Source organism: Engraulis encrasicolus, unplaced genomic scaffold (genome assembly GCF_034702125.1).
Source record: "Engraulis encrasicolus isolate BLACKSEA-1 unplaced genomic scaffold, IST_EnEncr_1.0 scaffold_25_np1212, whole genome shotgun sequence".
In the NCBI taxonomy this organism is placed as follows: Eukaryota; Metazoa; Chordata; class Actinopteri; order Clupeiformes; family Engraulidae; genus Engraulis; species Engraulis encrasicolus.
This window is the reverse complement of record NW_026945544.1, coordinates 862,265-879,197: the sequence shown is the minus strand read 5'-3', so window position 1 is coordinate 879,197 and position 16,933 is coordinate 862,265. Positions and strand designations below refer to the sequence as shown.

Sequence of the window (16,933 nt, the reverse complement as noted above, 5' to 3'; positions counted from 1 at the left end):
AGTCTCTCCCTCTCCACACCCCAACCCCTTTCCCACATGCATACATGTTCACACACAGGCCCACAATGAAAGCATAGAGGCACCATCTAGTGCTTTATTCAGGGAAAACCTCAGCAGTGGAAAATAAGATTTTTACAGAACTAGAGCTTAGTGGTAGAGTGGACGAAGGTCACCCCATGATACCTTGTCTCAAACTATAATGTAGAAATGATGTAGGTAAATTATGGTTCCACTATCAAGGGTCATTTGTAGCCTGTTGGTAATGTGTTAAAGGGACAATTGACAAACTAAAAATAGCCCAACTACATGGTAGGTAATGGAAAAACTAAATATGCCATGTGGAAAGTGGAAAGTGTATATTTCACATTTCAAGATTTCCAGATATATTTCATATTTCCATAATGATCAGCCCAGTGAGAGGGTGATTTCAGACAGACAGACAGACAGACAGACAGACAGACAGACACACAGACACACAGACACACAGACACACACACACACACACACACACACACACACACACACACACAGACACACAAGCACACACACACACACACAGACAGAGGGGGTGCTGAAAGACGGACTCAAGCCCAGGCCCTGAACCTAATCCAGCAGACATTAGTAATGCTCCTCAGGGCTCATCTAAAATGACAAAGACGAATGGCCAGGAAGCCTCCTGTGACGCGGTTTCTGTTTCCGTCAAGAGAGGATAACTGTGTGAGCTGTGTAGGGTTTCAGCAATATGATTAAGCAGAAAATATTTTATTGGTGACCTACTGCAGTGTCGACTGAGACAGAGTGGATAAATGCTGAGGAAAATGTCCTTGTCGTCATGGGGATGAATGGAGACAAAAAAAAACATGAGCCAGATAAATGTGTTTGGTGTTAGGTTCCAGTGAGTTTTGAAGAGTCGGCCAAGTGTGAAATCATAACCACGGGAGTTGTAGGTGTTAAGAGGAGAGGAGAGGGGGAGCTTGAAAACTGACCGTAGCCTATACACGGGCAGCTACTGTACTGGTGGTCCGCCTCATGTGATGATCATACTGTGTAGGCCGTCCGCCTACTGCAGGTGTTTGCAGTGATCTGTAGCAACCTTACCAGACACCATCCCGTGACTGAGACGCTGTAATCATTAGGGGTGTAAATCACTTGCCTGATTATCATAGACTTGCAATCGAGATTCGCTCCGAAGGTGTTGCGTCACTAGGAGGGCGCAGCCTGGCAGCCTTCATGACGATACAATACGGTATCGATTTCTCAAAGCAGGGATTCGATTTTTTTCGATACTTCAGAATGCCCCACGATACGATCATGCGATTCGATTAAATCGACGGTCGATACATCGATGCCTTGATATATTTTGATTATTATTTACATCCCTAATAATCACTGAAAAAACTTAACTATCATAGTAATACACCACTATGACATTGCACAGGGCCCTTGGTAATAGATTACGTCTTGGTCATTACCATTCTGGTAATAGCTAGTTTATAACATGGGTAATGACATGTATTAAGGGGTTAAGAAAAATGACACTTCCATGCTAAAAGACTTTTACATATCTATTTTAAAATTAAAATGTTGGTCTTCCTTTTAGTTTAGGCCTACTTTTTTGTTGCTTCAATGGGGAATCATTTGAAAGTAAACTTTCTTATTTTATTTTTTTTCGCAGGGGTTGCTTTTTGTTTACCTTTTACTGCTTTTCTTCTGCCATTTGGAAACTATGACACAACACACATGCTCGCGTTTCCGCCCACGGTCTTAAATTACACCCAAATTGTCTACGCACATTTCTGTCCCATTTGACACTAGATAAATTGTTAAGTGGTTTCACTGTGCCCTGTGAGATATCCATTCACCCCACTATGTGTGTGTGTGCGTGTGTGTGTGTGTGTCACTGTCCGACTACAGTGCGTGACCCCTAGGACGCGGGAGGGCCTCCTACATGGGCAAGGTCATGACTCCCGTCTGTGCTACAAATAAACCACCTCAGAGCACAGGAGAGGGAGATTACACCAGTGCTAGGAGGCAGGGACATGAACATTACAGTATCTTTGTGTTTACAGAAAGCAATCTGGGGAGGCTTGGGTAATTCTGCTGGCAAAACATTTCTGCTGTCACATTTTACAGATACAAAATATAGATCTGAAAAATAGGGATGACGGTGAAAGATTTGTGGTCATATGACCTGGGGTCACGTAACCTTATCCACATATTTAGATTGCATGTGGTTAAAACTGTGAAAGTCATATTTTTAAAACATGTTGACAAGTACCCTTACGGAAGGAAAATATATTTTTGAATATATGAAATGAAAATATATTATAATATACTACAATATATTGTTTGCCAATATATCATTTTATATTGTACAGCAGTATATTGCACAATATAAAGTGATATATTTTGCGGTATACGAGAATATAGACATTATTGCCGTTTTCGTATATTGACTTATGTATTGCATTATACTGTGAAATATATTGTTGGATATATGGAATTATATCCCATATAGTATATGACTTATTCATAAATCATATATTGATTTATGTATTGTATTATACTGTACAATATATTGTTGCATATATTGAATTATACCCCATAGTATATGGCTTATTGATGAATCATATATTGATTTATGTATTGCATTATACTGTACAGTATATTACTGCATATATGGAATTATACCCCATAATATATGGCTTATTGATGAATCATATACTGATTAATGTATTGCATTATACTGTACAGTATATTACTGCATATATTGAATTATATCCCATAATATATGGCTTATTGATGAATCATATATTGATTTATGTATTGCATTATACTGTAAAGTATACTGTTGCATATATTGGATTATATCCCATAGTATATGGCTTATTAATTAAATCATATATTGACTTATGTATTGCATTACACTACACAATATACTGTAACGTACTTTATACAAGGCATTTATGAAGTAATGTAATTACAACAATGACCAAACATCAATTCAATTCATTCAACTGTTGACATTGGTTTATTAAAAACATGAAACCAACCGACCCTTTAACACCACCGCTCACACATGCAGAGACAGAGGGGCAGACAGGCAGGGAAACGACTTGACAACGACACCGGCCAACAGGCCAAATGCTGGTGAAACTTGCCTGTGGCCAGTAACAATTTCAGTCTCCCACTTTGGCCAGTAACTTGTACTTAATGAAAAAGCAGAAATATATTAAAAAAACCCAAATAAAAAAAAAAAAAAACCCAAATAAAACAAAAAGAAAACAAAACAAAAACTGTGGCTGTGGCCGGTAAGCGAAACACCTCACATAAAGCACTGGCACACATGCACGCGTGCACACACGCGCACACACACAAACACATACGCGTGCCCGCGCCCACACACACACACCCGCGCTCGCGCACACACACACACACACCTTCAGATATATTTTTTTTAAAAAAGAAAAGAAAGTGAAGGTGAATTCAGGGGCAGACCGCCCGCAGCCTCAGTCACTCAAGGTCAACAAGAGGGCTCATAGGCCTGTCCATGGACTTCTTTTTCTCTTGGTGAAGCAGTTCACAGATTCTTTTATTTAGCGACATCCGGATCTCCCCCATCCTCGCACCTGGATGTGCCTGAGCAACAGCATCTGCAAAAGTAAAGTAAAAAGAATGTTAACTCTCTAACCCATTGAAACTTGAAGGGTATGCCACTAGTTTGGGGCCAAATACACAGTTGGTTCATGAAGGGTTTTATTTTTCATGTTAAGCATTGTGTTACATTCTCATACTCCTTCCTTTCAATAGTCTGAAACAAGTGCCCAACATTGCCCAGCTTTGTAAACCCAGGTCAATGATTTTAACCACATTTAGCCCAATGAACCCTTGAATGTAACATGTTACATCAGCAAGTTTCACACATTCAATGTGCAGTTAATAATGTAGCTCAAGTAAACTCTAAATCTGGATGTCCTAACCCACTGCCCCTGACCCATCCAGTCCAGACCCCCCCGACACCGCACACCCACACAGCTCAGTACCCAACCCCCCCCCACACACACCATCCTGCAACCAACCACACCTTCACCCTGCAATAAATAACTAGGTTACATCCATTCCATAATTAACATAAAAATAATAAAAACAGGGATACATTCATGTCTACATATCCCCCTCCCAACTTTTACCCTAGCTTCCATCCCCACCAGCAGTACCAAAAAGCTGCAGAGGTCCATTTTGTCCCACTCAATCTCTCTTACTCCCGGTTTATTCAGTAGCTTGATTGAATGAGGTATAAAGGATTTTTTGAAACGATTATATTTGCACCAAGGGAGTCTGAACCTCCTCCCAAAGTTCAGATAGATGTATTCCCCATTTAGTGCATGATCACCAGTGAGTGAGCATAGTAAAGGCACAGTATTGCTTACCATTTCAAGTACTGGAATGCACACCAGTCCATGTGACTATTTTTTCCTCCAGACCATCGCTGCATACCTCTTCAGCAACCTCTGCAAAAAAAAAGTTAAAAGAGCAACAGAAAATTAACATTCACTCACACACTTAACCTTAAATAGGCACTATACCATTGTCAGAATTGTGAGCTAAATCTGGGGGGAGGGAGTTCGGCAGTCTGGGGGAACTACAGCATTCTATAGCTCGCAGTGGCAGAGCGTCGTAGTGGCACTCTGTGTCTCGTCCCGACAACAGGGAAGATAAGACATTGAAATCGCAGCAGCCAGCATCGTTAACAGTTGCACGTCTGTTCTTGGCACGAAGGCACTCTTTTATGAAGATGATGAAGCGAAGGAAGACTTAAACTCATGCATGTAACTGGCGAGAATGAATTCCTATGAACAAGAATGACTCGCGCATTCGTTTAAGAGTAAACATGAACACCAACATGACTCAATGAATGCAATTGCTGTGAGCAAAGCAAACTCCGAACTATCACAGAGTAGCCGAAGACAACGACGTGTAGGCTACCGTTTTGAAATTCACCAATTTGACGACAAGGCTTCGTTAACCTCTAACAATAGCTCTACAAGAACGGGACAGTGCAGTTAGTTCGTGAGCAAGTTACTCAAAAAAACCTACTGATGTTACCACAATGGGAAAACCGAAGCAGCAACAGCTATGCTTTACCAAAAATAATGCAGGACATTGCCTCGTTTTACTATACTGTAGTGCCCATTTTTAAAGCAAGTTAGCGATGTGCATTTAGATCTTGTCGCACTTCACTTCTGCTTTGATTCCCTTGCGTTAGCCGAGTAAGCTAGGCGGCTAATTAACTGAGGCCTGGCTTTCTAGGCTGACGTTGGGGCTCAGCAGTATTAGCCAGATAGATGTTGCTAACGTTCTCTGACAAGCCAAATAAAGTGGGCTCACCTGAAATTGACCACTACAACCATATAATATCGACCCAAGTATTACGTTTACGTTTTCAAGATGTGTAGAACCAGACCTACTGTCAATGAGAACTACACACCATTTCGACAACGCAAATATCGCTAGTAGTAAGCTTACAATAGCTTGGTAGCGCGGGAAATTCAAAAAATAACGTATTTCTAGTCCTTGGGGGAAAAAAATGAACAAACATCCAACTTCGATAACCACTTGGCTAAACTTTGCACATCAACCACTGTAGACGTTTCAGACTATATGCTTGTGTATTTATGTTAACAAATTAACAAACTTCTCTTTATAACTTACCTCGAGGCGGCTGGTTGGTTTGTGTCACTGTGGTGGGGAGTCTGGCTGGCGACACTGTGGAGCTAAAATCCGGACCGCGCTCGAGCCGAGACGGCTCTCTCGCCACTTTAGCTTCAGGTTGTGACGACGTGACGTAGGCGCGTCATACGTGATATGAGAGCTGAGATGATTCAATCAGAGACTCCTGTATATTGATCAATATATTATTATATATGGCCATATATGGTCCACCTAAAATGACTTTATAATGTCGAGTAAATGTCCAATGTCGTGCAAAATGTGCTTGCTGAACTAAAAACATCAAGAAATACAGACTGAATAGTGGAATACAGTTTTGTTTTGCCAGCCATATATTTTAAAATATATGGATCAATATATAGTAATATGTTGTTCAATAATATATTGCTATATATTTTCAAATATATGAGCGTGTTTGTGATATATTGTGATATATTTTCTAATGTATTGCAGTATAAATTGTAGTATATTGCAGTATATTTTCCTTCCGTAAGGGTAGGCAACCTTACCTATTTTAAAAGGCTGTAGCTGGCATGCATTCACGGAAAGCATTACTGAGGTATATGGATGTCTACAACATAAACACACGTTTTCTTTCTGTTGTGCTTTGCAGCTGGTTGACAACACACAATTTTCTTTCAACTGTTGGCATTACTTTCTCTGATGCCGTGCGTGCACCCTTTGTTCTCTTAGATAATCTCGCAAGATTTCAGGCGAGAACTCCCCGTGAGTCTTTTGACCAATCATATAGCAGGATTTGTAAAACGCGTTTAAAGATGGCGGCGATGTGATGCTCCCCGGTGATTTTACAACAACAAAAGTTACAATTATACAGTACATTACAGAATCTTGTATCGCATCGATAAAGTGCGTCAAATCATGAGATCGCACTATATAATGGTCGGTTATTTTTTCTTGCGCTATGGAGGACCATGCTCGAAGGACGCCAGATGAGGGTAGCAAAAGTTTGCAACGTGTGAAGGCATCCAGCCATTCTTGTGAACGAACGATAAATAAACTAAATAGGAGACATCATAAACATGGGTTGTTGAAACAGTCACAGTCACCTTCCAACCCGAAAGGTAATGACTCACAAATTTGAAGTGGCAAGCGCATATTGCAAAGGAATGCACTGTCAATTTGTCATTCGTGTTAACGCTAGCTTCCTCCATTGTTCAATAAGGATTCGTCATACGAGTGTGTTGTTTGTGGTAAATAAGTTGTCAGAAATTATACAATGACGTTCTGTTAATTTGTAAACAACTAACACAACAGTGAGTCTTAACCAAAGCAAAACACACACTCTTGCTAATGTCCGTGTTATGGTCAGTCACTGAGCCTGTCTGTGTTTGTGTCAACAGCATTTGTAACACCTACGCGAACACGGCCGAGATATGGGTCAAGTGGAGCGAGTCAACTGGAATCCCCCGACCCAGTTCAGGACATCATCTGGGAGTCAACGTCCCCACCCCCTGTCTGGAATGGTAACTATTTAGTTTGGTCTTTTTGCCAGTGTTCGGGTACTTGGATTAGATTTGCAGCATGCCTGTGTGGGAGTGGACACGTGTGGCATATTCCATGTGTTGTGACTGTTTCATCAATATATTTGCAGGGCCGGGACCTGAGAAGACCCCCCAAATCATTGACATTGTCAACAGAATTGCCCCAAAGGTAAATGTACAGGGCTGATAGTATTCAGGCTCCATGCCTGATTTCAGGCTTGACAGAGTTTGCAAAAAAAAAAAACATTGATAATAATTAGCCATTAGGTTATTTTTATCTCAGAAAGTGTTACAGGTTCAGGGTTTTCTTCTACTATCAGGCTTGAATAATGGTCATACACAGGCTATTAACTGTTATACATAACTGTGAATAATGTGTCAAAATAGGCCTACGTTACGTCACTATGCAGTATCTTGTCGTCGTCGTTAGAGCAGGAAAAAAAGTTCAGGCTCAGGATATTTTTTTCACTATCACCCCTGAATGTAAACATTACACTGTTTGCCATGTGCTATGTCCAATTCTGTGTCCCACTATGACTATCCTGGGTTTTTTTCAATCATTCATCTGGATTTGTTCAGACACCAGTTCATTTCTTATTTTCTCCTGTAGGAGAGGGACAAAGGTGCACAGAGCTCTCCGTTTCTGCAGTGGCTTGGGAAAGATGCCATCAGCTGTACTCCAGACGTCCCGACACCTAGAGTCAGGCGGAAGTCTGTGAGGTTTGTCAAACCTAAAGTAGCATCTGCCTTTCATGAGGGTCATTTCACGTGAAATCAGACACTTTGGGACCCCACCGACACAGATTTCAATCATACTTGCTGTGCCTGTTTAGTAGCAAGGTAGGACCCCGAAACTGCATTTGTGTGAATCTCACACCAATATTAAGGGAGAAACAGACTAGCAAAGTTTTACATATGAGGGTAGGTCACTATACATTCAGCCTTGATTATATCAGTCACTGTAAGTCACATAAAGATGTCTGAGGTGTTGTTTGAAAGCTCTTTTCTGGCAAATTACACACACAGCATGGAATACAACAACCTTCAAAATGTGAATTATGATACATTGAAAAATTTAAAATTGAATATAAAAAAAACTTATATTTTAAAATGGCTGGTTTCTTGTCTAAGGTCAAAAACAACACCTGAAAATGGGGTGTTTGGTTCTTTATTCATTTCAGAGATAATGGGACATAAAGATTGAAATGAGTTGTAATGAAGTAGTAATAAAGTAGTGTCAGGGACAGGACTGGACTGGCCATCTGGCATAACGGGCACTTTCCCAGTGGGCCTGGCACCCTTGTCAGTCCCTATTCCAGGTACTCAAAAACTACACAGTTTCTGCTCATTGTCAATGGACACAGTGGAAGCTAGACAATCTTCAGCATTCAGAGAAGGCAAGGTTGAAAGAATAAGCTCATTTTCTGAATGTTCAAGCATCAAAGGGTATGTTGTAGCTGTATGATGGCAACTAGTGGCTAGCATGTGTTGAGGAATGTATGACAAGCACTGGAGAGGTGAAACTGAACTTCCTGCATCCTCATGAACCATCTCCATCCTTCACATATTCTTATAGACATGCTGAGATGTGATATTACTATGGCATTACTATATTATTACTAGGTGATTTGTATGATGCCATATTTTTGAGTGCCATTATCTCTGAAATGAATAAAGAACCAAACACCAGCATTTCAGGCGTTGTTCATGACATTGCAGGCTATGTTTAGACAAGGAACTGGCCATTTTAAAATAAACGTTTTTTTGATATTCAATTTTATTCCGAGGGTTGTTTTATTCCACGCTGTTTGTGTAATTTGTAGAGCCAGAAAAGAGCTTTCAAATAACACCACAGATATATTTTTGTGACTTACACCGACTGATATAATCAAGCCTGAATGCATAGTGTCCTACCCTCATATGTAAACCTTTGCTAGTCTGTTTCTCCCTTAATATTGGTGTCAGATTCACACAAATGCAGTTCTGGGGTACTACCTTGCCACTAAACAGGCACAGCAAGTATGAATGAGTCGGTCGGGTCCCAAAGTGTCTGATTTCACATGAAATGACCCATATGCTATGTGATTATGCTTGCTGGCTCATAACACCAGTGTTTATGCGAACTCTCTTTAGAAAAGGCCCACTGCTCATGGGGACCCAGGTTCGAATCTGGCCTGGGTCATTCGTTTCCTAACCCTACCCCTTTTCCCTCTATCAATTGTTTCCAGTCTGTTCTTCACTGTCCTGTCATGTGCAACAGAAGTGCATAGACTACCGTAAAAGCCTGTTTAAATTTGAATTCATTGCAAAAGTATTACATTGGCAGTATTGGACTGGCTTTTTGAAGCACATTCTTAGCGCAACATTTTCTGCACTGCTATTCCAACATCTGCTTCATGAGCGTGTGTAATAGCGCGCCACATATGCAAGCATTTTGTCCAAAAGAATTGCTGTGTTATTCAACGCTATTTGGTGACAAAAGTTAATAATAATAATAACAATACTAATAACAATAATAATAACTGTTTGGAATTAATTCAAGACATGCAGCTCAATGTGCTTAACAGTTAAATCAAACAACAATATTAAAACAAATATAATGAAATGTAAATAAGTAAAAACATGTATCAGTTAGGCTATTCAATGCTAATAAGACTTCTCTTTGTATTTTAACAGGCAAAACAGTGTTGAGGACCTGAAGAAACTGGCCCTTGAGTTTGACCTGAGTTTCGGCAAAGGCCAACAGCAACAACAACAGCAGCAGCAGCAGAGTGGCCCCGGCAGTGACAACCCTCCAGAGGATGGACCTCACCAGAAGGGGCTGCAACTGCAGGCCGCGACGGCCCTGGACGAGGAGCTCAACGCCCTGTTCGACAGCTCCACCCAACACATCTCTCGGCCGCTCAGCCAGGGCTCTAGCGCCTGCTCACAGGAGTCCAGGACCGGCAGCACTGCGGTGTCATCTGCTGCGGCGGACGATCCGAGCCTCTTCGGAGTAGCGGGCCCTAAAAAAAGCAACACCGCCTCCCTGTCTACCTCAGCCACCACGGTTCATGCAGATCGAGCCAACAGCACCATGACCCGCACGACGGCAGCCACTGCCAATGTGGCGTCGACCAAAAACGGGTCCGGGAAGGGAGACTTTGACGACGACTGGGAGAATGATGACCTGCTAAATGACTCGTTTGTCCTGGAGATGACGCAGCACCCCGTCATGCCTGACTCAGCTCCGGCTCCAGGATCCGCTACAGCTCCTTCTCGTCCTCCACCCCCACCCCCACCCCCACAGCACCCAGTCTCTAAGGTCACTGACCCGCCAATTAAGGTCAACCCGTCCGCGTCTGCCCGCACGGCTGTCCCCGGAGGACGGGCAGGACCCAGTAGAGCTGATGGCATCAACGTTCGTGGTCGCGGTGGCAGCAGTGCCAATGGCGGCGGCGGCGGCGGTCGTGGTGGTGCCAGTGGGGTGCAAATGGGGACTCGCGCCGAGGCCACGGCGCCCACAAATCCCAGCAGCACTTTCGTGTCTGAGCCTGGAGGCCTTTGGCAGCACAAACACGCCAGCGCCAGTTCGACACACAGGCCATGTTTGGATACAAGTGATGCGGCAAAGCACGAACGTGGTCAAAGCACACATGCACCGTCATCCAGCAGACACACAGAGGAGGAGAAAAAGAAAGAGGAGAAGGCAAATGAGGCGACAGGCCAGACATTGACAAACATCCGCAAACAAACTACAGGGCTGGACAGTCGTTGCCCAGGGGCCCAAAAAAGCTCAGAGGCTGGTGTGACGGACAGGAAGGATAATGTGAAATGTCCGACCTCTGCCTCTGAGGACACATGGGACGATGACGGTGATGACGCTGATGACGACCTGCTGTACCAGGTGTGTGACGTGGTGGAGCGTCTCTCTGCCAGCCAGGAGGAGGCTCGAGAGGTGGCAGCAGCAGCGGCAGCAGCAGCAGTGGCTGGTAGAAATACAGACAAGAAACCAAGTTTTGCCAGGCAGCTGTCGATGTCACCGTCACACCTTGTACCTGCTCGGCCTACTAAATCCACTTTCACAGCCTCTAGCAGTTGGCCCCCTCCTCAGAAGTCATTTGCCAGCAGTACTAACAGACCTCAGCATACGTTTGCACGTTCACTGTCCATGCCCAGTAAGACCAGCACCAGTGTTGTTACCACAGCAGTATTGCCCAATGGTGCACCCAAAGCCCAAGCACCTGTTGCCTCAGCCGGAGCGGTCCATCCAAACCGCACCGCTCCCCCCACTTCCAGTTCCCATAGACCAAACCAGCAGCAGCAGCACAGGTTCACCCAGCTGAAGCCGCAGGGGACCCAGCAGCAGCAGCATACCAACCAATCAGCAGCAGCAGCAGCGTCGGGGACCCGGGGCCCAAAGCCCACGAGCACCACCCACCACTCCGCGGCCAAGAGGCCCCTGCAGGAACCCCGGCCCCTGGCCAACAAAGGTGAGCTTTGTCAACGCCGTCGGCATCAGCACCTGTGGTGCGTTAGCCGCTAAAATTACATTATGGTCTCTCCCTAAGAGCAGATTAGCGTAATAAGGATGCTTACTTAAGCCATTAGCCTAGCGGCCCATCCATGGAGGAGGGGAGGGGTAGGCCATTACGTGTCTCAAAAGAGACGGACCTGAATGTATAGTTAATAATGTGATTATTGTTGATAGGATGGGCTTGGCATGGTGTATTGATTTTTGTTGAGATAAGATGTGATGAGGAATGAGATTTAGGGTATTAGAACGTTTGTATATCTGAATGTTATATTCCAATCTTGTACCTTATGTACGCAAGTTTGTGTGTGTGTATTCATACAAAGATATTGTGTGTGTGTATGCGTGTGTGTGCACATGCATGCTCATAAATGTTGGTTGACCTTCTCTGAAAACCAAGGTCTTGAAATATTGAAATCAAAACTACAATGAATGCCGCGCTGCCACTCACATGTTTCTGCTCTGCGTTTGTGCTTGTGTGTGTGTTGCAGTATTTGTCCCCAACCAGAGACCAGTGAGGTGCTCCGCGGCAGAGATCGAGAGGAAGAAGCAGGACGCCATCGCAAGGCGAAAACTACGACTGGAGGCATCCCAGAACACCTCCACACCGACGTAATGCTGCACGCAAACAAAACATAATGTCGACACCCACCTACTGCATCATACTTCGCGCTGACTTTGTGATGTGTGCACGGACAATGTGTCGCAGTGAGAGTGTGTCAATCAGTCAATGATTGCGCATGCCATGGACATGGCTCGGTTGGACAGATTTGAAGCAATTTGCAACTGAAGACGGGGGTTTCTGGTTGGAATTGCCAATCAGAAATGGCCACTGGACATCAGGGCGGGACAAGATATCATGTGGTCGTTTCTGATTAGCAATATCAACCAGGAAATCTGTTCAAATGGCTTCTTTTGCAAAATCGACCATCAAAGACACTTGAAATGTCTTTCACAGAATGGGAGAGAACTAACACGTCATTGCTGTGCGTGTGGCTTGGACATTTCTCTTTCATCAGCTGTGTGACTGATGCATGCTGGGTAAATGGCATCCCCCTGCTGACGTACTGCCTCATGGCAACCATGTGACTCAGTGCCTGTGTCGTTTCTATGAACACTATATGTAAATATATCTGTATATATGTAAACATGTTCCAAAAGGACTGGTGTTGGTAAGCTCCTTTCAGAGCTGTAATCAAGCAGTATTCGATTAGCACACTTTATTTTGAACTGACGTGCCTCATCCCCTTGAGTTGAGACTGAGAGTCTTGGCTTGGGGTGACCATAACCTGCTGAGCTACTGTGGACTTTCTTCCCCTTTTGGTGGCCAGTAGCCTGCTTAGAGCTGCTGCCTATCATGCTGAACATTCTGTTTTGTTTCGGTGGGACCTGTGTGTGTGCGTGTGTGCGCGCGTGTGTGCACGCAAGTGCTTGCATGCGTGTGTGTGTGATCATGCGTGTGTGTGTGTGTGTGCGTGCGTGCGCGCGTGTGTGCACGCAAGTGCTTGCATGCGTGTGTGTGTGATCACATGTGTGTGTGTGTGTGTGTGTGTGTGTGTGTGTGTGTGTGTGTGTGTGTGTGTGTTCGCACAAATGTTGTCACTGCTGATGGGGTCATGGTGATGGACTGGTCCCTGAGCTTGTTTGACAGATTGACCAAAGTGTACATAGTCCATAGTTTCCCACTTCTTTTTGTGTTCTTGTGTATGTATGTGTGTTCGGAAATGTTTTGTCCCAAGAGGTCCAAGCTTTCAGAGAATAAAACATTCCTCTTTAAAGTAAAATAAATGTCTGTGTTGTACTTTTGTGTCTGATTATAGCACATCAAATACCACGGATATGTCAAAAATGTATCGTGCCAGCCGCACAAATAATTCAAATTATTTTTATTTTAGTTTATTTTTTAGTTTTGTAAGCTTTATTTAGTTTATTTTTTAGATTTTTGTTTATATTTTAGTTTAGACAAAAAAACACAAAACACAGGAAACAATGTCACCTTTTTCATATCTGCTGAGCTAATAATGGAGTTGTGAGCCTCTACCTATGAAGTGCTCACACCTGCTGTATTGTCAGGACTTTACAATGCTCCTCATTGTGGGTGCCAAGGGGAACGCCTAGCCTGCACTTTGTTGAGGTGGGGAAAAACATACACACTCACACACACACACACACATACGTACACTTTTCTCTTGCCCACTCACACGGAGGTGACGGAGCACTGGCCTGTCAGGTGTGTGTGTGTGTGTGTGTGTGTGTGTGTGTGTGTCAGGAGTCGCACAGGTGTGAGTGTGTCCCAGCACCCGGAATATAAAAGAACACAGGGGCATGGCTCCGTGTGCCTCCCTCCTCTCCTACTACCCTGCTAAGCAATTACTGTAAATCAAACGTGTGGAGCAATTTGGCATGAGGATGAAGGGCTCCTTTTTTATGACTGTGATTATGGTTATGGTGATGACTACAATTTATTCTAACCAGCTGATGAAAACGGCAGCGGCTCAACAGGTGGCGGAGTGGAGGCAGCGCGCTCAATATACAGCGCGGTGATGGATCTCTGGTAATGTGGTGTTAGCAAGCTGCCAACAAAATGGTAATGGTGTTCTCCCGCATAATGACTGCTGCTGGATTTTTTTTTTTCATTTTTTCTCTTTTCTTTTTTCCCCCCTCTTCTGTCCATTATTTTTTTTTCTTTCATCCAGAGGACCAAATCAAGGGAAGCAATTACTGCTTATTGCACTGGACAGGCAGCTGCCTTAGAGGAAGAAAAGAAAGTTTTCATTTCTTGAGAGACATTTCGGGAGTGCTGTGATTTGGCAGTAGCTAACGGGTATAAGCTCGGGCAGCTGCTCCGCTTCGAAAATCGTGCGAGGAAGATGCTTGTGTCGGTGCCAGAGGTAAATTACATTGGAACATCATCGTGACACTTCCGTCATTCAGAAGAGGCTTGTCGGGTGGCGGTGGTGATGAGATGGTAGTGTTTGCGCTCTTCGTCTTCCAAGTGTGGCTGTTGACAAGTGGCGCGTTCCTTGTTCTCATGTACAGAGGCGCATCTTGTCACCTGGCCAGGCAGGCAGGCAGCCGCTTGGGGCCCCCCTGGATGGCGAATAACAGCTCACACTTTGCAACAGTAGTGGCACATTTCTTTCAAATGTTCACTCCTTTGTCATTTAGCTTGGGGGCCCCAACTGAACCTATAGAGTCGCCTCCGCTCATGTACATCAAGAGCCTCCTCTGTGGCTGCGAAGTTTCTTTTTTAGCCACCAATGTGCCAACCTGCCAACGTTGGTGTGCGTTGCTGGCCAATTCCATAATGGTTGATAATTGTACTGGGAGATAATAAAGGCAACCTCCTCATGATCATTTGTGAAAACACACACACGTGTCTAAATTGAGCATAAATTGAGGTTCATAGCTGCAAATCAGGAGGAGAGACTCAACATATTAGAGCGTTTTTAAATGATGGTGAAACTGACTGGAAATTCAAGAAGTATCATGCGGATGTATTGTCACACTCACACACACACACACACACACACACACACACACACACACACACACACACACACTCACACACACACACACACACACACAGAGAGACTTGTGTACACATATACACATAGTAACTCAACAGATGCTCATGACTGGCTGCCAACACAGCTTAGGGGGCCATGGAGAACCTCTTCCATGTCAGTCATCATCCACACTTCACGAAGCGTGTGGACTAGGGGAGAAATAGGGCCTGGCACTTATGGCTTAAAGGGGCCCCTAATAGCAGAACTGACTCACCAGTGGGCCCCACACCCTTGTGCTCCCTTATTGTCAGAAATGTAAAAAAAAAAAAATAATAATCTGTGGGGCCCTATTTTTAGAAATGTTGATTCTTCTTTTTTATATTCTGACAATAGGGGCCCACGAGGGGGCGTGGCCCACCAGGAAATGCCCGCTATTCCAGTTGGCCAGTCCAGCGCTGGTCCGCCCCCTGTTTCCCTTTGCCCATGTCGCAGGCATGCACAGGCGAGCAGATAACATCTTGCTGCACAGATTGATGGCATGGCAAGCCAAGGAAACTGGCTGGCGTTTTTTCTCCCAAGGAGAATGGCCCACTGGAAATCCAGCAGCATTGTTTTCGCAGCAGTGCTTTGCCTTCCAGCTATCGCTCCTTGTGTAAGTGTATGACTAACCCAAAAGAAGAACATGATGAAAATGATGGAGAAGAGGGAGGGAGGAAAAAGCAAACAGTCTCTACAGGGTGTGTGAGTGTGTGTGTGTGTATGCGCGGCGCGTGTGTGTGCGTGTAGATATGCACGATCGTGTGTGTGTGTGTGTGTGTGTGTGTGTGTGTGTGTGTGTGTGTGTGTGTGTGTTGTGTGTGTGTGTGTGTGTGTGTGTGTGTGTGTGTGTGTGTGCGTGTGCGTGTGCGTGTGCGTGTGCGTGTGCGTGTGTCATGGATAGGCGGATGATGGGGGTGGGGGGTGGGGGTGTGTGGGTGGGTGGGTGCACAGAGAGAGCACGGCTGTCATCAGGCCAAATGAACTGTGAATATTTTCACAGTGCGTTTGGCTGGCAGCTTAGGTGTGTTTCAGCAGGGGCTTTACCTGAGGGCTCCCATTCAGCGGACCCCAGCTATGACCGAATTAATGTGCATTCCTCTGCCCCTCCTCGGCCCCGCTCCACTCCACTCCACTCCACCTCACCTGCCCTCCCTGCCTAAGTGGTGAGTGTGAGGCAGAGAAGGGTGTAGTGTAGATAGTCCTTTGTGGTGTGTGCGTATGTGTGTGTGTGTGTGTGTGTGTGTGTGTGTGTGTGTGTGTGTGTGTGTGTGTGTGTGAGAGAGAGAGAGAGAGAGAGAGAGAGAGAGAGAGAGAGAGAGAGATACAGAGACAGATGGATAGTGAGAGTGAGGTGTAGATAGTCCTTTGCGGTGTGTGTGTGTGTGTGTGTGTGTGTGTGTGTGTGTGTGTGTGTGTGTGTGTGTGTGTGTGTGTGTGTGTGTGTGTGTGTGTGTGTGTGTGTGTGTGTGTGTGTGTGTGTGTGTGTGTTTGTTTGTTTGTGGGTTTTTTTTCTGTGTGTCTTTGTGCGTGTGCGTGTGCGTGTGTGTGTTTGTGTGTGTGTGTCAGAGAGAGACAGAGATAGACCGTTGGTCTTGGATGGAAGGAGATGGGAAGTTCCAAAACTCACCTACTAGAGTATA

At 44.5% G+C, this 16,933-nt stretch overlaps 1 protein-coding gene and 1 long non-coding RNA gene across 2 annotated transcripts; one reads left to right on the top strand and one right to left on the bottom strand.

Annotated features, from left to right (window-relative positions):
* Positions 1-3,256: 3,256 nt before the first annotated feature.
* On the bottom strand, positions 3,257-6,201 carry LOC134442851 (uncharacterized). The gene is made up of 3 exons (XR_010033481.1): positions 5,713-6,201; positions 4,431-4,511; positions 3,257-3,653 (listed from the first exon to the last, which is right to left on the bottom strand). It is a non-coding gene; the product is annotated as an uncharacterized LOC134442851 (long non-coding RNA).
* Positions 6,202-6,516: 315 nt separating this feature from the next.
* On the top strand, positions 6,517-13,526 carry etaa1b (ETAA1 activator of ATR kinase b). The gene is made up of 6 exons (XM_063192856.1): positions 6,517-6,812; positions 7,092-7,214; positions 7,343-7,401; positions 7,843-7,952; positions 9,909-11,704; positions 12,237-13,526. Exons 1-6 carry the CDS (start codon positions 6,653-6,655, stop codon positions 12,359-12,361), a joined length of 2,373 nt encoding a protein of 790 aa, XP_063048926.1. The 5' UTR covers positions 6,517-6,652; the 3' UTR covers positions 12,362-13,526.
* Positions 13,527-16,933: the final 3,407 nt, after the last annotated feature.

Excerpts from the sequence above, each read along its gene's own strand:
- etaa1b (XM_063192856.1), top strand. The coding sequence starts at position 6,653 with ATGGAGGACCATGCTCGAAGGACGCCAGATGAGGGTAGCAAAAGTTTG. Across the intron at positions 7,402-7,842 it reads TCAACAGAATTGCCCCAAAG|GAGAGGGACAAAGGTGCACA; the intron begins GTAAATGTACAG and ends TTTCTCCTGTAG. Across the intron at positions 11,705-12,236 it reads CCGGCCCCTGGCCAACAAAG|TATTTGTCCCCAACCAGAGA; the intron begins GTGAGCTTTGTC and ends TGTGTGTTGCAG.